Here is a 24,797-nt window from a genome sequence, read left to right on the forward strand (position 1 = left end):
AGCAAATTTTTGATTAGTGCTTTTGTGAACAAGAAACAATTGACAAGTGGCTCTATCCCCTCTCCCCCCCTTTCCCCGTCGCGATTATAACCTTCGTGGTTGAAAACGACGTTAAACACCAAATAAAGAAAGAAAGTAAAGTCAAGCAGTATGTAAGAAATGTTAAGTCCTTTGTACTGGAAACTTGCATTCTCCCAGTAAGGTCATATATTGTACTACGTTGCAAGCCCCTGGAGCAAATTTTTGATTAGTGCTTTTGTGAACAAGAAACAATTGACAAGTGGCTCTATCCCCTCTCCCCCCCTTTCCCCGTCGCGATTATAACCTTCGTGGTTGAAAACGACGTTAAACACCAAATAAAGGAAAGAAAGAACCTTTCTGGTCATCTGTTATCATAACTGTTTACTAATTAGACCATGTATTTCTAATTAGATCATGTATTTCTGCCATTCCCTTGTAAAATACCTAGTTATTTCTGTTGCTTTTAGTAAGCTATTGTATATCCAAGGAATACTCTTTTTTTTAAGGTCTTTTCGTATTTCAAAGTTCTTCACCACAAAGAAGGAAACTAATTTGTTAGAAGGGGTCGAAACAGTTTTAGTTTTCCAAATGGCTCAACTGTGCTTTATCTGCAAAAGAGGCTGACTTTTTTGCTGCCATGATTGTTCATGCTACCGTTTGTTGGTGTTCAACTATGCCTCAAATTGTTTTCTTATGTCAGCAAAGAAGCTTGATAGTTCAAAGAAACCATTGGCATTGAGTGGATAAATATCCAATCAGTTCAGTAAAAATGGCTGTATGCTTTAGCAGTGTCCATCGGAAGACGTTTTTTTGTCTCCATCGAGATCGAATGAATTTGATTCTTCTGCAACTGTCTGGAACTAATATTTCTGCGAATTGTCAATTAAGTACTATACATGACACCTAGTGAGGATTTATTGAGGTGTGTGTTCAAAACTGTGTACATACACGGGCTGGAAAAGTGTAGGGGTCACTGGTTACTCCTGTATAAGAGAACATAATTAAAGCAAGAGTGCATGACCCCCAAAACAATCTTCATGTGTTTGTTTTCTACACTGCTTGGGTTGAATGGTTCATCATGCAGATATTGAAACAATTAAAAAGTGGATGACCGAAAGGAAAGCAATTACGGCTTACACACACACGGACACACACTTTTTTCATCTACTGTTTGTGGATGTAGGTACACAAATCCAAACACACAAAATCACTGGTATTTGCCTTATATTATACAAAATAACTTTTTCACCATGTAAAATAAAGCAGACTTCCACTAACTCGCGGTCCACTAAATCGCGAATTCGGCTATATCGCGGAGACCTCTTGGACCCCGAAAAAAACAGTCAAAATTAGTCACGTAAAGGCCAAACAAGAAGAGCAAACGCTCGATCGAGTCACTTTCGCAGTTCTGAATATTATATGAGGCATCAGATGGACAGGAAGAAATTGCTATTCACAACACAATGAGTCACGTTCACATAAAATTTGAGCCCGGTCACTTTTATAGTTTCCGAGAAAAGCCCAACGTTAAGTTGTGTGTTGCCGAACAGAAAAGGCTAGTTATCTCCCTTGTTTTTCTGATAACGTTCGTAAAAGGCTACAGATGTAAATACTTTGATGTAAAGAATAATCCTACAAAGTTTCAATCACATCCGATGAACTTTGTCAAAGATATAAAATGTCTAATTTTTCCTTTGACGCTGACCTGTGACCTTGAAAAAGGTCAAAGGTCAACGAAACCATCGTTAAAGTGTAGAGGTCATTGGAGGTCACGACTAAACAAAATATGAGCCCGATCGCTTTGATAGTTTCCGAGAAAAGTCCAACGTTAAGGTGGTGTCTACGGACGGCCGGCCGTCCGGCCGGACAGACTAACACTGACCGATTACATAGAGTCACTTTTTCTCAAGTGACTCAAAAATAGTACAGATCATGAAAAAATGTTCTATCATAACCACGCTATCTCTCTCTGGGTCCGATGGCCTTTCATCATGCAGTAAATTGTCATTTCATCTTATCAGTCTCTCTCTCTTTCTCTCCCTCAGTCTCTCCAAATAGTGTTCTACGTGTATGTGTGTTTTTAGGTTGTGTACATTACGGGTTGATCGAGACCTGCGAACAAAAGAACAAGTCGCGTAATGCGAAATTACTACATTTAGTCAAGCTGTGGAACTCACGGAATCAAACTGAATGCACTGCATTTTTTCACAATGACCGTAGTCCGCCGCTCGTTCAAAACGCAGCGAAACTGACGAGCCTGTTTAGCGCGGTAGTGGTTTCGCTGTGATGCATAGCACGCTTTTCTGTACCTCTCTTTGTTTTAACTTTCTGAGCATGCTTTTAATCCAAACATATCATATCTATATGTTTTTGGAATCAGGAACCGACAAGGAATAAGATGAAATTGTTTATATTTTTAATTTTCAGAGCTTGTTTTTAATCCAAATATAACATATTTATATGTTTTTGGAATCAGAAAATGATGAAGAATAAGATGAACGTAAATTTGGATCGTTTTATAAAAAAATAATTTTAATTACAATTTTCAGATATTTAATGACCAAAGTCATTAATTAATTTTTAAGCCACCAAGCTGAAATGCAATACCAAAGTCCGGCCTTCGTCGAAGATTGCTTTACAAAAATTTCAATCAATTTGATTGAAAAATGAGAGTGTGACAGTGCCGCCTCAACTTTTACAAAAAGCCGGATATGACGTCATCAAAGACATTTATCCAAAAAATGAAAAAAACGTCTGGGGATTTCATTCCCAGGAACTCTCATGTAAAATTTCATAAAGATCGGTCCAGTAGTTTACTCTGAATTGCTCTACACACACACACACACACACAGAGACACACATACACCACGACCCTCGTCTCGATTCCCCCTGTATGTTAAAACATTTAGTCAAAACTTGACTAAATGTAAAAACAAACCTTTCACGCGCACGTGCCCCACTCAGTCAAGAACTTTCATGCCACGATCTGTATCGTCAAATTGGCCACGTGCCTATAGCTAGAGGTTAAGTGTCTGACCAGTCAGTATGGCCAGTCAGGCGTGCAGTTGAACACTCGAGCGATCTCTGCTAGACGGTCCGGGTGGCCACAGGCGCCAATCAAGTGCTTAAACTGTGCTTCAGTCTTCTGCAATCTAGTCAGGCATGCAATTTAACACTCGAGTCCCGCTATTCGCGATCTCAGCTAGACGCCCCGGATTTTCTACAGGCGCCATGAAGTGCTTCAGCTTCTTGCGTTATACAACGGGCACGTAAGCGCAGAAAAGACTGTGTGTGATAAAGTGTCTGTGTGTCAGAGACAGTGTGTGTGTGCGTGCGTGCGTGTTGATAAAGTAACAAGTGCGCGTTTCCAAACGAAATAAAATAATGTGGCAATTCACCATGGCTTGCGTTCTGTTCATTGCCGGTCAGTTAGTGTGTGTGTGTGTGCAGCAGTGAGTCGCTATACGCGTACAGTGTACGTCTGTGTCTGTCTGTGTCTGATTAACTAGTAAGTTTGTGACGACGTATGAGTCGGAGAAAAAAGAAAAGAAATCGTCATCTGCTGATAAAAGAAAACGTGTCATCGCAGTTAATCTTTTGAGAACTTAGTTGCCAACAGAAGCGTCACACTGACTTGCGAGAAACGCATTAACACATACACATGAACATTGTAGCACAACCACATGCCAGGCGTGCGTGCGCACGCACATACACACATGCACGCACACACACACATGCACTCACACGGCAAACACGCCAACATGACGCTCACAGGCTGTTTGTGACCAACAAGGGAAATAACTGCGTTTTTCTCTGACTCAGAAGAGAACGCGGTTTCTTCCCTTTAATTGGACCCCAAACGTACTGCATCGCGAATCGGATATATCGTGATAAAAAATCTTTGGACCCCAAAGACCGCGAGTTAGTGGAAATCTGCTGTACATTGAACAACATTTTTATGCACAGATTAACAATCTTAAACACATATCAACAGTTTTAAATATCAAAAACATTATAAAAGAAGCCAAACTTTTCAGTTCCTTGACCTTGTTTCTTTCCTTTCTCTTTTTTGGGGGTTGTTTTTTGTGACTCCTTTGAACAGATACAACTGGTTTAACCCTAAACGTAAAATGAAAGAGAGAAGAAAACAATTGAAGACCAGCAGCAAAACTATTATACAAAACTGAACATTTGAATCGTTCAATCCAGGTCAATTTATTTTCAAACAAATGCAAAATCAACCAAATAAATAAATAATATTAAACGACACAAAAAAGTGTAAACATTGTTTGTGCTGCTTTCCATTAAAGTTGTCATAAAAATTTCCCAAATTTTGGAATGACTGACATTTCTTAACTGGTCAGAAAAACTGTAAAGTGTTTGGACTGTTGGTTGAATTCAAGATGGTGTTAATTTCGGCTGCCTTGTGCTTGTAATAAATGTTTGTAGTAATCCAGTAATTGGACCAATAGCTCACGAGATGATGATCGTGGGGCACATTCTTCGTCTTTTCAGGAAGGATCTTCTTGAGGTGATGACAGAGGTCACAAGTTCTTGCATTTGATGTTAAGGTGGTGTCACATGCATCATCTGCTGAAGAAAATATTTTAGTTGAGATGACTAAATGAGTTCTGTAGAATGGATTCCACTGCATTTAACTAAAGCGGCAGACTTCTTATCTGACATACCCATTTTGCGAAAGAGTTCCAAATTTCTCACAAATGCTCTCTCTCCCTTCAGAAAAGTAATTTAACTTTTCAATGCCCTTTTTAAGAATTTGTTCTTCAACTAATACAAATGTAACAAGGGAGTTCATGAACAGGCTTACCTTTTGTCAGGTGAAAGATCTTTAAGCTGAAAGAGAAAATAAAAGAAAGGATTATTTTCTTGCCTTTTAAACAAACGAAATACAAAATGGCAAACAACCATGCAATTGAACACATCATCATTAAAGGTGCTTTCAAACATGCACGTGCTAGTTAACAGCAAACATGGTGCTTTTAGAATCACAAAACATGCAAACAACACGCTCATGCAACAACTTCTGACATTAGAACCATGCAAGCATATCCAATATATTACTCTTCAATCCACACAAAACTTCCAGAAAAACAAATCCGAACTGAAACCAATGCTAGAACAAACAAACAAAACAAGCTCCCACAGGCTTGAGGAAAAGCTGTTTGATGGTCATCTAATCCCAATTTTGGGTGATGGGGTCTATGTCAACCAAAAGAGTGGGATTCCCTGTAGGTGGAGTTCGTGTAGGGGGATTCCCTTGTATACAGGGAATCCCACAGGGTGGAGTTTTTCAATAAAACTTGCAAACCATACTTGAATTTCTACGAAATATAAAAAAAGATCGAAAAACATGAAATTCCACGTACCGATGTCGCTAAAGCATCACGTGACTTTCAGCGATATCAGCGAAACGCTACAGGAACTACGCCCTGTGGTATTCTCTGTATACAGGGAATCCACCTACAGGAACTCCACCTACAGGAAATCCCACTCTTTTGGTCGACATAGACCCCATCAGCCCAATTTTGCAATACCTCAGCTGAAGACACAATTTTCTCATCAAATAGATAAAAGGAATTTGTACAGTTGGAGAAAAGTCAGAGAAACAAATGTCACCAATATTTGGGACAATTGTCTGAGGCTTGAGAGAAGAGAATGTCTCCAGTACAAGGGACACCCGCATGACATGAAAAGCTAGCTGTTTCCTCACAAACCTGTCCGGGAGCAACATCAGTTTTTGGCGGCAGTGTCATCGGCATCTTTTTGCTGTTGTGAATCATCAGCTTTCTGCTGTTGTGAATCATCAGCTTTCTGCTGTTGTGAATCATCAGCTTTCTGCTGTTGTGAATCATCAGCTTTCGCTTCCTCTCCTGGTTTTGTATCTGCTTTACCTTCCTCCTTCTGCTCTTCTGCTTTAGGCTCTTCTGCTTTGGGCTCTTCCATCTTGGGCTCTTCCACCTTCTGCTCTTCTGCTTGCCCCTCTTCTTTCTTTTCTTCTGCTTTGGGCTCTTCCGCTTTCTGTTCTTCAGCCGCTGGCTCCTGCTTCTCTGCCTCTCCTGCAGCAATCTCCTGTTGCTGTTGTTCTGTGGCGGCGAGTGTGAAGTTTAGAATTAGTGATACTCACATGACGAATGATGGAGGGAGAGGGGATTGGGTGGGACGGGAGATGGGGGAGGGTTTAAGGTGAAAAAGGCATACGAACAAGTTGCATTCATATTCATGCAAAACATTTGTTTGTGAACAATTATGTGAAGGTTAGTAACACTGGGATGATGACTGATGGAGGGAGTAGGGTAGGGGTGGGGTTGGACTTGTGGTGAACTATCAAAGCATATACAATCAGGTTTTATTTATATTCATGCAAACTTTGAAATAATAGATCTTACTTGGTGATGAGGATACAGTACGTCATTCACTCTTTTAAAATCGTTGGTCTTTGTCTGTCTGTCCATCTGTCTGTTTGTCTGTCTCTTTGCTGTTTTCTAAATTTACTATTAAGTAAAGTAGGGCTTGTTGAAGTTAGCCATTGTGATCAAACAGCAACATTAATTTGTCAACAGTACAATAAAATCAACCACAATCCTTCCAATCAATATCGCCTCCCACCCCAATCTGTGTGTTAATAAATGTGCTCTTGGTTATCAGTGATTTAACGTGCATGATCGAGCCATCATTCCTTGGTTTTCAGTCAATTTTACCAGGCAAATCACCACAGAACATCAGTAGTTCACTGGTCGGAGACGCCACAAGATCTTCGGAAGGTTGCATTTTGTACAACTATACCTTGTACTTTTTTCAATACAACATTAATTCACTGAACGTCGAGAGTTAAAATTGGCCAAATTTTAGCCCTTGGTGAGTACCTGCTTGTAATACATGAACACTTTTACCCTGAACACAAATGCTTTGAAGACATTAGCATAACACGTTACATGTCATCTAAACATAATGCCAACTGACCTGTAATAAAGAAACATCAAGATAAGTGTGCAGAACAGAATTGCTACATGTACTAAAAAATAGAAGTCACACAGGAGAAGTGACATGCATTCATGAGCAATATACAATGCATATGTCACAGGGAAGACACAGATGAAAAAACAATATACATGTACCAACTCAGTGCAAATAACCTCATGCACTTTGCAATTGAAAAGGAACAATTTCTCTCTAGAATCTAGATAAGTATACAAAATCCAGTTTTAAATTTTGTTCATTCAAAATCTCCAAACCACAAACATCGAACAAAACCGAAGAAAGTTCCACCCAAACTTAGACCAGATACGGGATCTCAAAATATGTTTCTCACAGGCAGATTGAGGTAAAGAAATGCAAGAAAACTGAAATGCAACTGAAAGTTTCAAAGACTACCTGCTGCCATGTCAAGGACAGAGTGGGAGGATTTGGCTTCAGGCCGTTTCCCTAAAAATCAGAAATTATCGAATTCTGAGGTTCTGATGCTTAAATGTTTTTTTTACTTTCCTTAATTGGCAAGGTCTGACTGCAGTTTCTTGCAAAAGCAGGATATTTCCAGTCCAACTTATCCATCTGAGACTGCATGCGAAGTCTTCTGCTAAGTTATTTTCTGTATTGACTGTTCAACACTCCAGACTCAGTTTTGTATTTTTGCAATGTAGATCCCCATGTTCTTTGAAATATGTAGTGGAAAGAGCAAAGAGAAATAAATGGGAAAGAAGTGGAATGTATGTGATTACCAGCAGTAAAACACATGCAGATCAGTTTTTAGTTCATGAAAAGAAATAATGTGAAAGCTAGACTAAGAGCAGAAGAAGAACGTAAGGTAAAGCCACGCTACAACTTCTTATTTTCTCAACCTATAACCAAGGCTACAAAAAGGATGCTGCAAAAACAAACCACAGAAGCAAGCGTTTCTATTGTCATCAAAGCTTCTCATCTAAAAGCAACAGAAGACAAAGTGAACAAAAACAGGCCTCAGATACAAGCATATTTCTGAGTGGTTTTTTTCTCTCGATGAAATCCACAAGCTTCTTGTCTGAAAGTATTAGAAGACAGGGTGTGCAAAAACAGACCTCAGACATAAGCATAATTCTGAGTGTTTTTTCTCTCGATGAAATCCACAAGCTTCTTGTCTGAAAGTAACAGAAGACAGAGTGTGCAAAAAAGACCACAGACACAAGCAGTCTGTTTACATCTTTTTATCTACGCTTCTTCACAGTCCAAAAAGCAACAGAAGAGAGGATGACTTTTTGAGCAGGTCAGGAACTCAAAAACTCCAGGATCAAGAGAAACGAAGAAAAGCAGCGCCAAAGAAGGACTGACTACTTACAAGCTTTGCATTAAAAGAAACATTACCGGTCTCCTTCTCCTTCTCCTCTGATGGTTTCTGTTCATCCTCCGCAGCTTTCTCTGCACAAAATATGCCGCCAGTGGTTGCTTTTTCTTATCTCAGACCTTATCTAGCAGTTGTGCAAACTCTTAATAAAGAACAGAGTATACTTCTTTACGAGCAATCCATGAAACAAAATATCAAAATGAATAGTAGTTTAAAAGGCAATGGTGCTCATGTGTTTTGTATTGGTAAGGTCAGTTTTTAAACAATTTTAGGCAAGGTTGTAAATATCATATTTTATGTAGCTAAAATGACAGAATTTCTACCTCCACCAAAGCAAAAGATGAATGTCATGTATACATACATTGTTAGTACAATTGCAAGCGTTCTTCATCATAGTCCTGGACATGGTGATAAACATTTGTGAACATAAGTGTTTTCGTGTTAGCTATTGCAATTTCTCCAGTATTCACAATTAAGAGTTCATTAAAATACATCAGTAGTTCACTGGTCGGAGATGCCAAAGATCTTTGGAAGCTTGCATTCTGTACAACTATGCCTTGTACTTTTTTTCAATACAACATTAATTCACTGAACGTCGAGATGTTGGCCAAATGTTTGCCCTTGGTGAGTGCCTGCATGTAATACACATGTACATGTTCACTTTTACACTGAACACAGTTGCTTAGAGAACATCAGCATAACAATTATTACATGTCATCTTAACATAATTGCCAACTGACCTGTGATAAAGATACATCAAGATACGTGTGCAATACAGAGTTGCTACATGTACTACGAAGAAAAAATAGAAGTCACACAGGAAAAGTGACATTAATGAGCGATATACCATGCATAGCTATAGGTCAAGCACAAGACAACACTTCCCCTTCAGATGTCTCTGCAGCTTTTTGTTCAGCTGTTTCCCCTTTCTTTGCCTCTCCTTCTTTTCGCCTTATTCTTCCCTTGATGGTAAGTCATAAAGTGCAGCAAACGAAAGAATGTAAGGCTTAGATTTAGTCATAAGTAAATGGATGAATTTACCAACAAAAGAGAACAATAAAGCTGCCCAATGAACATGTGGAATAAAGGGGAGACAAAAAAAAACACGTTACCAACTGAAGGAAAATAACCTTGTGAACTTTTCAATTGAAAAGGAACAATGTGTCTCTAGAATCTAGACAAGTATGAAAAATCCAGTTTTAATTTTTTATTCTCAACCAAAATCTCTAAACCACAAACACCAAACAAAACCGAAGAAAGTTCCTACCAAGCTTAGACCAGATACATATCTCCAAATATGTTTCTCAGACAGATCAAGGTAAAGAAATTCAAAAAACTGAAAGCCAACTGAAAGTTTCTACAAATACCCCAGCTGCTGCCATGTCAAGGCCAGAGTAAGAGAATTCAGCTTCGGCTGTTTCCCTAAAAATTGGAAATGATTGAGTTCAGAGGTTCTGACGCTTTTATGTTTCTAATACTTCCCTTGGCAAGATCTGACTGCAGTTTCTTGCAAAAGCAGGATATTTCCAGTCCAAGAGTCCATCAGAGACTGCATGCATGTGAAGTCTTCTCCTTAGTTCTTTTCTGTTTTGACTGTTCAACACTCCAGACTCAGTTTTGCATTGTCCTCATTGTTTTTGCAATGTAGTTCCCGATGAAGTGCCAAGTAGACAGAGCAAAGAGAAATAAATGGGAGAAGTGGAATGTATGTGATTACCAGCAGTAAAACACATGCAGATCAGTTTTTAGTTCATGAAAAGAAATAATGTGAAAGACTTAGAGCATAAGAAGAACGTAAGGTAAAGCCACGCTACAACTTCTTATTTTCTCAACCTAACCAAGGCTAAAAAAAAGGATGCTGCAAAAACAAACCACAGAAGCAAGCGTTTCGAGGGTCTTTTTACCACAACATCAAAGCTTCTCGTCTATATATAAGCAACAGAAGGCAAAGTGTGCAAAAACAGACCTCAGATACACGTACAAGCATAATTCTGAGTGTTTGTCTCTCTCTCAATAAAATCCACAAGCTTTAATTTTTGTCTGAAAGTAACCGAAGACAGGGTGTGCAAAATAGACTACAGAACCAAACATTCTGTGCATCTTTTTACATCTTTTTAATCCAAGTTTCTTGTCCAAAAGCAACAGAAGAGAGGATGACTTTTTGAGCAGGTCAGGAACTCAAAAACTCCAGGATCAAGAGAAACGAAGAAAAGCAGCGCCAAAGAAGGACTGACTAATTACAAGCTTTGCATTGAAAGAAACATTACCGGTCCCCTTCTCTTTCTCCTCTGATGGTTTCTGCTCATCCTCCGCAGCTTTCTCTGCACAAAATATGCCGCCAGTGGTTGCTTTTTCAAATCTTAGAACACTGACCTACCAGTCGCTCAAAACCTTAATAATGAAATGAGTGTACTGTTATGAGCAATCCATGAAACAAAATATCAAAATGAATGATAGTTTAAAAGGCAATGCTGCTCATCTGTTTTGCATTGGTAAGGTCAGTTTGAAAATGTTTAGGCAAGGTTGTACTATCCCATAATTTGTAGCTAAAATGACACAATTTCTACCTCCACCTAAGCAGAAGATTAACGTCATGTATGTTAGTACAAATGCAAGCATCCACATTCTTCATAATGGTCTTGGACATGGTGATAAACATTTTGTGAACATAAGTGTTTTCGCGTAAGCTATTGCAATTTGTACAGTATTCACAATTAAGAGTTCATTAAAATACTTTATTACATATTTACAAACAAAGTCTTTTTGCTTCAAGACTAATTGTCACAGTTATGAATACTTACAATTTTAAGTTATTGAGTTAAGAAAGAAAATAAAAATGTGAAAAGAATTAAAATGATGGACATGTGAAGAAAGAACAAAAAGAGTAAGGAACTACCAACTATAAACAATGGTCCACAATCAAATCTGACAGAAATAAAAACGTTCAAAGCTACTTCTTGTTTCCAATAATCACAAGTAAAATGCCAATAATGAATCAACCACTTAACTGGAAAAGAAAGCATGAGGGAATACAAAAATTATATATTGCACAAAACAAAATGTAAGCCAGACAACAGAAACTCAGATGAGCTTACAGTTACAAACAATCAGTTAAATGTGTTAAGGGCAGGTGGGCCAGTGCACTATGTTTTTTTTTATTTGAATGTTTTATTTTGTTTGAATGTTATTTTATGAAAGAAAGAAATAAACAATGACAAATGATAGTCACTTTTTGTATTTTGGGTTGCTGGTTTTTGTTTTACGCAACAAAAACAGTCAAATACAAACAAAAGTGGAGTACAGGGGGATATGATATTTCAGCAGATATGATTGTCACACTTCTAATTATTGTTATATTCTATCTTTCTGGGTATGCTCTAGGGGATTACGAAGCAGATTTTGATTATTATATTTATATTTGGAGTTAGGGACATTTCTTTGTTACAACCATCAAACTTTAGGGTAGCCCCTGCAAAATTATTTTTTGAAATAATCTGGTTATGACTGTAATACATTGGCAACAAAATCCTTTCGCAATCCCTCAGAATGTTATATTCTGCACAAACTGCACAAAAACTAAGACACACATGCATTTTAGGTATGTTATGGAACTAATCTGCCAAAATATCAAAAAAAGGTTTTTGAACAATTTGATCAATTTTGCACTGGCCCACCTGCCCTTAAGGGGTTACTTGTGTGTTCAAATCGCGTGAAAGAAACATTACACATTTTGTGCACAGGTTCTTTTAAGCAATATGGACACATCTGTGCAAAGAAAAAAGGGGGTCGACGTATTAACTTTTTTTTTTGAATTTTTTTTACTAGGGGTTGTCAAGTACGATTTTGCGAAAAACACTGCGATTTTTAACATGATCCCAACTGACATATTTAGCTCTACAAATAATAAATGAGACATTAGTTTGTGTATATAAATGAATGGAGAGTATAACTTTATCATAAAACGGTACTTATCAACGTGCATTTTCAGAAAATGATCGAGGTTTATCGAGGGCGTACACATAAAATCATCACTCCTTTACTAGTAAAAACGTATTTAAAAAAAATTCGCGTGAAAGAAACATTACACATTTTGTGCACAGGTTCCTCTAAGCAATATGGACACATCTGTGCAAAGAAAAAAGGGGGTCGACGTATTAATTTTTTTTTTAGAATTTTTTTACCGGGGGTTGTCAAGTACGATTTTGCGAAAAACACTGCGATTCTTAAGGGGTTACTTGTGTGTTCAAATCGCGTGAAAGAAACATTACACATTTTGTGCACAGGTTCCTCTAAGCAATATGGGCACATCTGTGCAAAGAAAAAAAGAGGTTGACGTATTAACTTTTGTTTTAGAATTTTTTTACTGGGGGTTGTCAAGTACGATTTTGCGAAAAACACTGCGATTCTTAACATGATCCCGACTGACATATTTAGCTCTACAAATAATAAATGAAACATTAGTTTGTGTATATAAATGAATGGAGAGTATAACTTTATCATAAAACGGTACTTATCAACCTGCATTTTCAGAAAATGGTCGAGGTTTCTCGAGGGCGTACACATAAAAGTATCACTCCTTTAGTAGTAAAAACGTATTTAAAAAAAATTCGCTCGACAGAAAACATAACTAAACTTGAACACAGCTAAGTTCACTGTATACATATACAATACCTGTAAACAAAATAAGTTGTTGCCTTATTGTCTGCTTCACAATTATTCCCGTACCAACCCCACCCCCATTATCTTGACTGACAAAAATGATAAAAAGAAATAATTTGGGAGCGCTGGACTTGTGATACATGAGTTTGAATCAGGGTGAAGGGTTGGGGGTCGGAACATTTGTGTGCAAAGTTTCATGAAGATCTGTCCAGTAAATTTCTATGAATCGCACACCACACACACACACACACACACACACGTATATATAATATATATGGCCTGGGGCGATTGTAGCTTCCCTTCTTCGTGTCCAGCTCTCTCTCTCTCTCTCTCTCTCTCTCTCTCTCTCTTTCTCCCTCTCTCTCTCTCTCTCTCTCTCTCTCTCTCTCTCTCTCTCTCTCTCTCTCTCTCTCTCTCTCTCTCTCTCTCTCTCTCTCTCTCTCTCTCTCTCTCTCTCTCTCTCTCTCTCTCTCTCTCTCTCTCTCTCTCTCTCTCTCTCTCTCTCTCTCTCTCTCTCTCTCTCTCTCTCTCTCTCTCTCTCTCTCTCTCTCTTTGCGAATATGATTTTGAAGCGCATTACATAAAGTCGGTATCTGATATCTAAAGTCCTGATATTTTGGATGCGGAGGAATTTTTCCTGGTGATGATCTGAGGTAACGGAATTGTTCATGCATTCTGAGGGAATTTGACAGGTATCGGGGTGTGTGTGTGTGTGTGGGGGGGGTTGGTGGTGTGGGGGGGGGGGGGCTTTTGGTGTGGGGTAAATGATTAAAAACGCCTGCACCCTAACTATGAAAGCAGCCACACGCATACTCACAGAGGCACGCATGTTTGTGTGACGGTTTGCACGAATGACCATTGAAAATTAGTTTTTGATAAAAACAAGCGACATTTCCTTTGAGCACACAGGTGCTCAGCCAATGTGTATTGAAACTTGTTCAATTATCTCAAAATGTCATAACGTTTGGCAATATAATTATTTAACAACAACAAAAAGACTACCGGATTCCGTACATAAAAAAGTCAGGGGCTGTAAGAACAATTCGCGGCATTGAACTGTGGGAGCACGGACCTACATTCTAATGGATGGCTGGCTTTGGATCTAGGTCACTTTAGTGGGAATATCGGTCAACTTTGAAACCTGAGGACCAGCCACTTCCGGTTCCCCTTTCAGAGTAATGAGATTGCTGGGGCCGTAGAATTTTTCATCCAGTTTTGTCCTTTTTTTCTCCAAAATTGATATTAGTCGGAAGAAACAAGCACACGTGTGACACGTGTGGTGGGGGTATTTCCCGGCGAGTTTTCAGTGTTGTTGTTGTTGCGAAGCGAAGCGGCTTCCCAGTGCGGAAGGCAGGCAGTTTGTGCATCAAACAGTGTTGTTGTGATGGATGGATGAGTGAGTGATGAGGGTGAATGAGTTAGTTAAACTGTGACTGAATATCTATTGATTTATTGATATTAAAGTGAACATTAGGGGGGGGGGTTCGAAATGCACCATTGTGCACTCGCCTTGATGTAAGGAACACTACTGCAGTCTCTAACAGCTTCAAAGTGGGTTAGACAGGCTCTTGATAAAGACTGAGGCAAAATGTGCCAAATCACACATTGTCTTGAAAGAAGGAAAAATCTTCATTTGTCACCTTTCTGCACTTTTTTGACTTTGAGTGCATAGCCACAATGGTCACAGACAAGATGCATCAAACAGATTTGAAAAAGACCCCAAACTGAACTTGTTATGACTATTTGTAACCCCTCTCACCTTTTTGACTTGGCCGTACCCAAGCAAAAAGGCAAAAAAATCATAACTAATTCCATGTTGATTTTTGGTGGGGTGGACCTATTGTTCCAGACTCGCCTTGATTAGAGCAACACTAGTGCAGTGTCCAACAGCTTTTAAAATTTGTTTTGACCTCTTGACAATGTACATGTCAACAATCCCTGACTATCCCTGACTGTTGTGTGGTGAGAAAAAAATCTTCATTTTTCCCCTTTCTCCACCTTTTTGAGTGTCAGTGCATAGCCACAATGGTCACAGAAAAGATGCAGCAAACAGATTTGAAAAAGACCCAAAAGTGAACTTGTTATGACTATTTCTAACCTTTCCTACCTTGTTCACTTGGCCGTACCCAAGCCAAAAAATCATAACTAATTCCATGTTCACTTTTTGGTGGGGTGGACCTATTGTTCCAGACTCGCCTTGATTAGAGCAACACTAGTGCAGTGTTCAACAGCTTTTAAAATTTGTTTTGACCTCTTGACAATGTACATGTAAACATGTAACCCTAATCCCTGACTGTTGTGCAGTGAGAAAAAATCTTCATTTCTCCCTTTTCTCCACTTATTTGTGTGTCAGTGCATAGCCACAATGGTCACAGAAAAGATGCATCAAACAGATTTGAAAAAGACCCAAAACTGAATTTGTTATGAATATTTCTCATCTTTTTTGGACTTAAAAAAAATTGTCCAAAAAAACACATTTCTTCATTTTTCCCCTTTCTCCACTTTCTCTTTCATGAGGAAGGGATAATCACACATAGTCGGAAGTCGGAAGTCGGAAATTTTATTTGTTAGGCCTCCGGCCCATAACAAGACTGGTGACACATTATATAAGCGAACAATGTTTAAAATAAGCAGAAAAAGCAACATTATGGCCCTGCATCTTGCAACTGAGCATTTTCCAGAGAATCAGTGCGAAATCGTAGTGCTTTGTAAATATACGTTGCTAACTGTCTTACCACTTGGCCATTTGTTGAGGATAGTAATTGGCACATTCTAAACATGGATGGGTTCCGATAATACTTTGAGGCTATTAATTCAACTCTGATCTCATTATATGCGGGACAAACAAGTAAAAAATGTACTTCCGTCTCCAGTGTATCATCTGAGCACAAAGGGCAAAATCTGTCTACGTTATTCACATTGGGTTTATACTGTAAATAGTGGTTATTTAAGGGTGACATACCAAATCTGAAACGTGCTAACATTCTTCTCAAATGAACATTTCTTATCTGATACAAATAACCACTCATACACAAGGACTGCTTAAATAACGAATACACATTATAAAAAACGTGTGATTCAAGGGAACTATGCCAATCCTGTCTAAAGCAATCGACAAGTCTTTGGCGAAATTCTCTTACAAACGTGGAAATATCACCAACACCTTGTGCTTCCCACACTTCACCAAATCCATACTTGTACAAAACATTACGAACGTTACAAGCCCATGTCGTGTAATTTTGCCTTTGTATAGACAGTAGCATATTATACACTTTCTTGGGGTACCTGTTGCCATCCATCCGAGTTAATCGAAGCCAAAACTTCATACACTTTATGTGCGTTACCACAAACAGAGGATAACGTCCTGTTTCACCGTAAACTATATGCCTTGGTGACTTCGAATGGACACCGATAAACCTTTTAATGGCAGACAAATGTACTCTTTCAACAATTTGTTGATCAGCAGAGAGTCCCCAGACCTCCGAACCGTACGTCAAGATCGGTTGTATTTGACTGTCAAACAGTTTAAAAAATGTATCAGGAGAATATTCCCCAATACTCCAAAGAAGTTTGAGGATAGCTGATACTCCCTTTCTCGCGCGATCAGCAAGGTCGTTTAGAGTGTGGGAAAAAGAGATTCTTGTGGACATATAGACTCCTAAATATTTATACATGTTTACAACTTTCACTTCACTATCACCAAAGAACCATTTTTCTCGTAATGCTAGATGACCACCGTTTCTAAACACAACTATGTTCGATTTAGCCATATTTACGACTACCTCAAGCTTCTTTGAGGTGGTCAATAAAACATTTAGCTGGTTTTGCAAACCGATGACACTATCAGAGATTAAAACCACATCATCCGCAAACAACAAAATCAATAATTCGACTAAATCCGGTGACAATTGAATACCGTGTCTTCCATTTGCCATAATGTCTTTGGTTAATTCGTTAATAAACAATGAGAACAAAATCGGTGAGCAGTTTTCACCCTGTTTTAGGCCGACTGGACACATGAATACATCTGAAAGTTCACCTCCTGCTCGAACACACGTTTTCACTGTCGTATACATACTTTTAAGGGCTAAAACAATCTTTCCACACATGCCATTCTGATCCAGTACTTTCCATAGTTTATCCCTGTGAACAGAGTCAAACGCTTTCCGAAAATCTATAAAGGCTGCATACAGTTTTCTATGTCTCAACAACTGTTTCTGTACGGTTCCAAACAGTGTAAATATGTGATCTACTGTAGAGTGATCTTGGCGAAAACCAGCTTGCTCCTCCCCAACAACTTCGTTCTCTTCTATCCAATCAGAAATACGTTTATTCAAAATAAAACTATATAATTTGCTGCATACATTCAACAACGAAACACCTCTATAATTATCCGGTGAATTAATATCTCCTTTCTTATGAATTGGGTGCAAAATCGAGTGTGACCATTCATCGGGAAACAAACCGTTGTCAAATAAATGATTAAAAAAATTGGTCAAAAAAGGCAAAAGTATATCAATACCATTCTTATAAAACTCGTTAATCAACCCATCTGGGCCAGCTGCCTTTCCATTTTTTAGCGCCCGGGCTGCACGCATTACCTCATCATGTGTGATCAATTGGTTTAAAGAGTCACAATTTCTCAGCTCTCCTTGCTCAAAACTTTGATCACCTTCATTACCCGGGGTATTTGTTTCCGCAGGTGGTACGGTACCAAAAACATCACGAAAATGCTCATACCACTGTTCCATCGATATGTTGCATTGTCCACCAAGAGATGGTCGCACTGAACGGACTGTTTCCCAAAACTTTTTAGGGTCCTTTAAATTTGCATGCAAAGACTCAACCACAGAATCTTTATATAATTCCTTTTTTTGCCTCAACAACTCTTTATATTCTCTGCGCTTCTGAGAATACTGCAATCTGTCTTCATCTTCGTCCGAATGGCTAGCCCTGCGAAGGAGTTGCCAAACAACTTGACGGCTCTGCCTACATTCAAGATCAAACCAAATTCTTCTTTTTTCTGAGCCGACAAATATAACCTTTCTCATGCATTCTCCAGCATAAAACAAACTTTCATTAAACTTTGCAAGCGACTGGTTGACATCAATATCAATGAGCACCGTTGCTTCTTCAATAATACCTTTAACATGGTCGCTCTGCATGTGACAGTGAAACTCTGCACATTTCTCTTCGTTCCATTGGTATTTCGAACAAGAATATTGTTTACCATGGGTTTTGGGGTAACACACGCCATTCTTAGTGGCAATAAACAATTCCACCAATAAATGTTTGGTCTCAACCATGGGCACAACTTTTAAATGTTCGCAAAGTGAACGTAATTTTTGAGAAACAATAAAATAATCAATAACGCTGCTGCCACTTTGTGATATGTATGTGAAATTTCCAGGGAAGCCTGCTTTCTGTAATCCATTCAGAATCACTAGACCAAATTCTTCGCAAATGTTAAGAAGGTATCGGCCAAACGAATTCACAACTTTGTCCATGGAAACTCTCGGCATCTTAAGGTCATCAATGTCACTGACGCGGGCAGTAATGTCGGAAAGATCAGCAATCGGGTCTGTGTTTTTAACGTTCAGAGATGCAGTTCTTGAGTTCAAATCACCACAAATTATCATTGGCAGATCTCCACATTCCCTCACAGCTTCTAAAAGACTATCTTCAAGAAGTGAAACACCATTATATATATCTGTCTCTTCGTAATATGGGGCTAATTCTGGTGGGAGATAAGCACCGATTAGCAAACAGTCAGTGTCGATCCCCAAGACATGGTGAGACAACTTCAACACAATAATATTATCCGTTTCTATCTCAATCTGCTTAATGTACTTACACAACTCCTTTCTCACTAGAAACATAATTCCCCCCGATCGCCGCGCATGAATACTGTCTGACACTTTTACAGCGGGGGATGGGAAAATTACATGGGATTGACACTGTAATAACGAGTTCGGTACCAGTTCACTAAATGTTTCCGTGAAAAGGAGAATGTCGTACTTTAACAAGGTTGTGATATCTGTATCTCTCAAAAAGTTCCAGATGCCTTCGACATTAAGCGTAGCCAACGATAACGTTGTTTTAGAGTGTGTGGTGGTAGCATTAGCGCAAGGCACATCAGGGATGTGAGTGCGCTGTGTGGGTTCCTGGCATACCTGAGATGCTGATGGATGTGCGGAAGGGCCTCGGCCTAACCCCTACCTGCGTTTGCCGTTCCAGTTGTCCAGTAGAGTCTGCTGGCGAGAGGAGGGAGGGGCAGAGGTCTGGGACCGGTTCCTGGTCTGCATAGGGGTCGTCTGCTCTCTGGTCTGCTGGGCGCTGTGGTTCATGCCCCTGCCCCTCCCTCTACTCCCACTGCTTCCACCGGAAGCAATAGCAGAAGCAGAAGCTTCGTAGTGAGGAGAAGAGATGGGGGTACCTCGGCCCATTCCTCGGAGAGGCGGCAGACTCCCGGGGCTGCCCGTGTTGCTCAGAGGTGGCACGCTGGTCGTTGAAGCAGCAGTTTCCCCCTCTTGGTGATGCCCGGCGTCAGACAGCCCAGCTTCCGACACAGCGTCCTCCATCTTGTCGTCGCCTATGGTGCTGATGTCGTCATCGTCGTCGTCTTCGTCTGTATGCACAGTGGGCGGGGCGTCGTCCGAGCGGCGCGACGTTGCTGCCATGGTCGCATACGATGCCCGGTTTTGTCTTGCGTCGCTCCTTGTTTCCTTGGGATAATCCATGGGGTGCTCGTGGTTGTGTAGGGGTGGGAACTGGGAGTTTCGGGGACGGTTTCGGGCGAACTGAGAATGGGACTGGGAAGTGTAAGTGTTTTCGTTTGAATCACGATAATAGTGTCTCCTTTCTTCCACAACCAACTTCCCTCTGGCAAAGTAAGCATGCTTTCCTTGCTCTCTCCAGTAAGAAATGGTGTCCCTCTGGTGCTGGGTCAGGTCTGTTGCCACACGCAAACCATCGTCGTTCTTCATCCTGTTCTTTCCCTCTTTGTCCTTCATGACGATCATCGCATCCTTCCATGACTGGAACTTGATGATAACTGGCCTGGGACGCCCCGTGCTGCTTGGAGAGGGACCTAGGCGATGGGCTTTTTCAATGTCCGATTCATCCCAATTCTTGTGAGGAAAATATCTCTGCAATATGTCAATCACTCTTGTTGCACATCTGTCATAGTTTTCTCCACCTTCTTCCCTGAGTCCAAGCAACTTTACATTAGAGCGCCTTGAGAATCTGTCTTGCCTCTCAATTTCTTCCTCTACTTTCTGCATGCGACTGTTCATAAAACCATGCTCATTTTCCAGCGCCTGTACTCGTTGTTCGTTTCGGCGAGCCACTGTTTCAATTGCTGAGAGTTGCCCTTTAATCCCAACAAGCTGCTGTTGTAGCTGACTGTTACCTTGACTAATGCTGAGCTCAACACTGTCGAATTTGTTTGCAAGTTGTTGGTTTAGTTGCACTGTGGTCGTTTTCATCATTTCTGTCAGAGCTGTAAACTGTCTCTCAATAGTAGTTGTTTGATCTTCCATTTTAGCTTCCATGTTTTGGACAGCCAGTTCCACGGCACTGGGAGGGCCTGGGTTTGACTCAATATCACCACAAAGTAACAAGAGAAATCTCCCATTAGGGGAAGGGTGAGAGGAAAGCAGAATGTTGTTTGACATGTCACTGACCGACCGGGTAGCGAAAGACGACATCGCGAAGTCAAGGCGGTAGTCTTTTCTTTGCACAGCACAAAACAAAGCAGAGTCAAATGACAGTGAGTTGGGGGTATCATAAATGCAGTACCTTGTTGTGAAAATGTCCTCACAAAACATCATATGCACACAGTATGGAGCACAGAAGAGCAACACCGCTGACAGCGTAATCCAGGTGAAAAACACAGCGATCTCTCTGCCACTGTACACATAGTCCACTGTCGCGTCACTTGCACGGGCTTTTCGTAGGGCTTTTGTCACCTTTTTTTGCAACAAACACACCAATACTGCACTGAATCTTCCTATTGCACATCGGTAAGCTTCTATGCCAATTGCCATGGTTGCAAAAGCTTAGGAAACTGTCTAATTAATCAAATGAAAGCAAATTATTCGAGACAAGAAATTTTCGTGTCAAGCCGCGCTGAGCTCGTGTTCACCAGTCGGATAATCACACATAGTACGCCAGTGAGGTTAGAATGGTGAGGTGGGGTCTGAGGCTGGTAAGGGATTTGGGGGTAGGACCGACGAGAGGGCACGGATTCGGCAGTTCGCCGTGTCGAGTCAACTTCATATAGATCTGTGTAGGCGATCAACAGCCCCAGCCGATCTGGATCTGTTCAAGTCAAAAGTAAAGTCAAGGATACGAAGAAGTTTACCGAAAAACATCGATCCCAAGGACTCATGTTGTAACTTTTCAAAGCAGTTACATTCAATCAAAGCTCTATCCACATTAAACCGAACGGGAATCGTCGAAGATCCACGCAACTTCACTGCAATGTCGAAAACGAACTCATAATGTCACCGCAGATCTATAGTTGGTTTTGGTTTTGTGTCGCAGCAAAGAAACGAAGCAAATCTCCGGCTTTTATTTCACACTAAAAAACCGTTCATTTAGCGGGTTATTAAAATATATTTCTTTGAGGTTGCAAGGCAATGGCATCGCTGAGATACGAATACGAATACGAATACGAATACTTTATTATCTCATACAGAGAAATTTCAGTGTGTACTCCTTCGAACACACGACACAGGTTAGAAATTGACTTCATTTGGGCGCTTTTTACGGCCAAAACAGAGTGAGCTTTTTGACGGGTTTATGGAAAAATCACTTCGGGGGCAGGTCTAAAATCCTGTGTACAGTGCCAAATCATACATCATTCAAAAGAGCAAAGTATGTTCTTTATTCTAACATATGGGCTAGGGTAAGTCATAGATATAAATAGACAGTGTCTGTCTATTATATCTGTAGGCAAGTGTATTCCATTCCTTCGATAGTCTCGTCATCTACACTTGCGTGAACAATGCAATTTTGAGTCTGTTTTGCATAAAAGACCTGCGAGATTTGTAGAAGTCAAAACAACAACTTACAGTCCAGCCTCTCAACTTTCGTTCCATGCAATTTGTTTGTCTGTACGTATAGACTGAGGGGTGCCCCGAAATGATTTGTAATCACAACATTCACAGACTTCAAATACGCCATTGAAAACTCGTCCACGTGCGTTTTAGATATACTTGGGTGACTAAAACTGTCGTACCTACCAAAGGCCGCTTCGCGTAAGAAAATGACTACCAGAGTCGCAAGGCTCGGGATTTTTTTTACAAGAAATTTATATTTCGTTGTTCTAGTCCGAATGAATATGAAGATATGGCGAGTTGAAAACGCCGATTCTTTCGCCAGAAACACGTCTGTTTCCACACCGGAAAGAAGGAATGGACTGAGCTACTAGAAGCACGGCGCCGTGCGTACAATCGATCGAATGATGTTATTCACACAATACCATTTGGCGATCTCTAAAAAATCATTTAAAAACGAACTAGTTGACATGTAATGAAACTATTTACTGAAATCAAGAAGTATCTTAGTTCTAGCCGTGCATATGACACACCCTTTCGCGAAAGCACACTGAACCGTGCGTATACGCATTCGCACCCGCAAACCACCAACCCAGGCGGGTTATCCAGATCCAGATTCAGATCCAGATCCAAGGGAAGTAACTCAGTGAGTATAAACATGAGCAAGAACCGCAACCCGAACACACTCGTAACACCTTAAGATCTCTAAACTCAGAAAGACATTAAACAGGAAGAAGAAAGTGCCAAAGTCTCAGTAAAAAACATATCCATTCCAAGTGCAAATCACAAATACTGCATTGAGCCTGCTCATTACTAGTTTATCACACATAAACGGTTCTTTGGACATGCACATGCAAATCAAGGAAAGGTACTGCTCTGACTACACACAGAACTGATAACGAGGAAGGAAAGGTTGATAGTTAATTAACCACACATAACAGGTCGTTTCATACATGCATGTACATGTACATGCAAATCACAGAAAAGTGATGCTCATGTACATACACATGTAGCGTGCAGAGAAGCGACAAATAGAGAGAAAAGTTTGCAAGTTTCTTGATCACATTGCAGATTCTGTGAACATGTACATGCAAATCACAGAAACAGTACTGCTCAGGCTACACCAAGAAGTGATACCGATAGAGAGAAAAAAGATGAAAGTTGCTAATAATCACAGATACATGTAGCAGGTGCTGCAAACATGTACACGCAAATCATGGAAACAGTAATGAGTATACTGCTCAGGCTACACCAAGAACTGATAGAGAGAAAAAAGGTTGAAAGCTGCTAATAATTATATATAGCAGGTGCTGCGGACTTGTACACGCAAATCATGGATACAGTTCTGCTCAGCTAGGCTACACCAAGAACTGATAGAGAGAAAAAGGTTGAAAGTTACTAATAATCACATAAAACTAGCAGGTGCTGCAAACATATACGTGCAACTCGTCGGAAACAGTGCTGCTCACACTACAAGAACAGCAGAGAGAGAAGAATTAAAGGCTGAAGGTTAGTTGACCACACAAGGCAAAGTGAAATGTCAAAATTTACCGGCGCCCCCCTCCTCCTTCTCCTCCTCTGGTTTCTGTTCAGCTTGAGCCTCACCCTCTCCCTCACCTGCATCCTCTGTTTTCGCTGCAAAATGCCATGTTGCCATGTAAGGGCAGTTTCTACAACCTTCTGTTTGACTGTATAACCAGTACAATTGGCGAATTCAGATGCATAATCAGACTTCAAGCACTACTGAAGAACATTGCCTAAACCTACGATTAGTTATAACTACACAAAATGACTGACATATTATTATTATTATTATTATTATTGTGATCATTTTTTTTGCGCCTAATCTAGATATAGCCCTAGGCGCTTACATATATCTATTTTTAGTCGCAGAAGATGAATACATAGGAATTCAGCATCAAGGATTTTTCACAATTTCTGCCCAATTAAAATGACTACATTGTATTTCAACAAAAAAGCTCTTTACACACAAACACATTTTAATAAACAGCTCCTGCATATACAGATGTTAATTACCTTTACATCGTTTTAAGAACAACTGTCAAAACCGTCTCCACCAGTAAGTAACATTGTACAATGATAAATCATCTTTGACGTCTTCATATCTGTGTTACGCTGATGGTTGTGACACTGTTATATTCTTTAAGTTTAACAAATCTATGTACAACTGCATTTGCTCATACGTGTAAATGATGTCTCTTCCAATGAATGTTTAATCTTCTGAAAAGAAGTTTATCAAGAATTAAGCCTTAAAAACAAAGCAAAATTAACAGCGAATGGACTTGTCAAATCAGTAGGTCTGACAGGTGTATCAAATATTCTAAACAACTTGCTTAGTACCCGTTTCATGCTGAAAAGAATGTTATTTGCACGATTATTTTGAAGAGATAATGTTATAATTATACAAAGAGTGGTTAGATGCACAATGTTGTTCACAAAGCAAAGAAATGTGCAAGCAACAACAGAAGAGAATTATTTGTGACCCTCCACCACGAAATGAGTCGCATGTCACCTCGCGCGGTTCTGCGCTAGGCAAAATATAAGCCCGGGGGGTCACTAGTAACAGTGTGAGGGTCACCATAGTCACAGGCTTATAACTCGAAAAGTGTTCACTCTTTTCTAAAACGGTTTTCACCACTAGATAGAGAATAAAAACTTCTTTCAGAAAATGTAAAAATATGAAAATCATGAAAAGGTGA

General features: G+C 39.9%; 1 protein-coding gene across 22 annotated transcripts in view; it reads right to left on the reverse strand.

Annotated features, from left to right (window-relative positions):
• Positions 1–1,228: 1,228 nt before the first annotated feature.
• Positions 1,229–24,797, reverse strand: part of LOC138958704 (thioredoxin domain-containing protein 6-like) — a 58,001-nt gene continuing 34,432 nt past the window's right edge. For 14 of the 22 annotated variants that reach the window (XM_070329938.1, XM_070329953.1, XM_070329957.1 and 11 more), the window contains 6 exons: positions 23,629–23,712; positions 10,624–10,677; positions 8,377–8,430; positions 5,757–6,125; positions 4,850–4,875; positions 1,229–4,614 (listed from right to left, as the gene is read on the reverse strand). In XM_070329938.1, coding sequence (XP_070186039.1) covers positions 5,773–6,125; positions 8,377–8,430; positions 10,624–10,677; positions 23,629–23,712 — 545 coding nt within the window. In that variant the 3' untranslated portion in view covers positions 1,229–4,614; positions 4,850–4,875; positions 5,757–5,772. The remainder of the gene's footprint in view (positions 4,615–4,849; positions 4,876–5,756; positions 6,126–8,376; positions 8,431–10,623; positions 10,678–23,628; positions 23,713–24,797) is intronic. The other 8 variants (XM_070329945.1, XM_070329946.1, XM_070329935.1 and 5 more) reach the window with 8 other exon arrangements.

This window comes from Littorina saxatilis, linkage group LG2 (genome assembly GCF_037325665.1).
Source record: "Littorina saxatilis isolate snail1 linkage group LG2, US_GU_Lsax_2.0, whole genome shotgun sequence".
In the NCBI taxonomy this organism is placed as follows: domain Eukaryota; kingdom Metazoa; phylum Mollusca; class Gastropoda; order Littorinimorpha; family Littorinidae; genus Littorina; species Littorina saxatilis.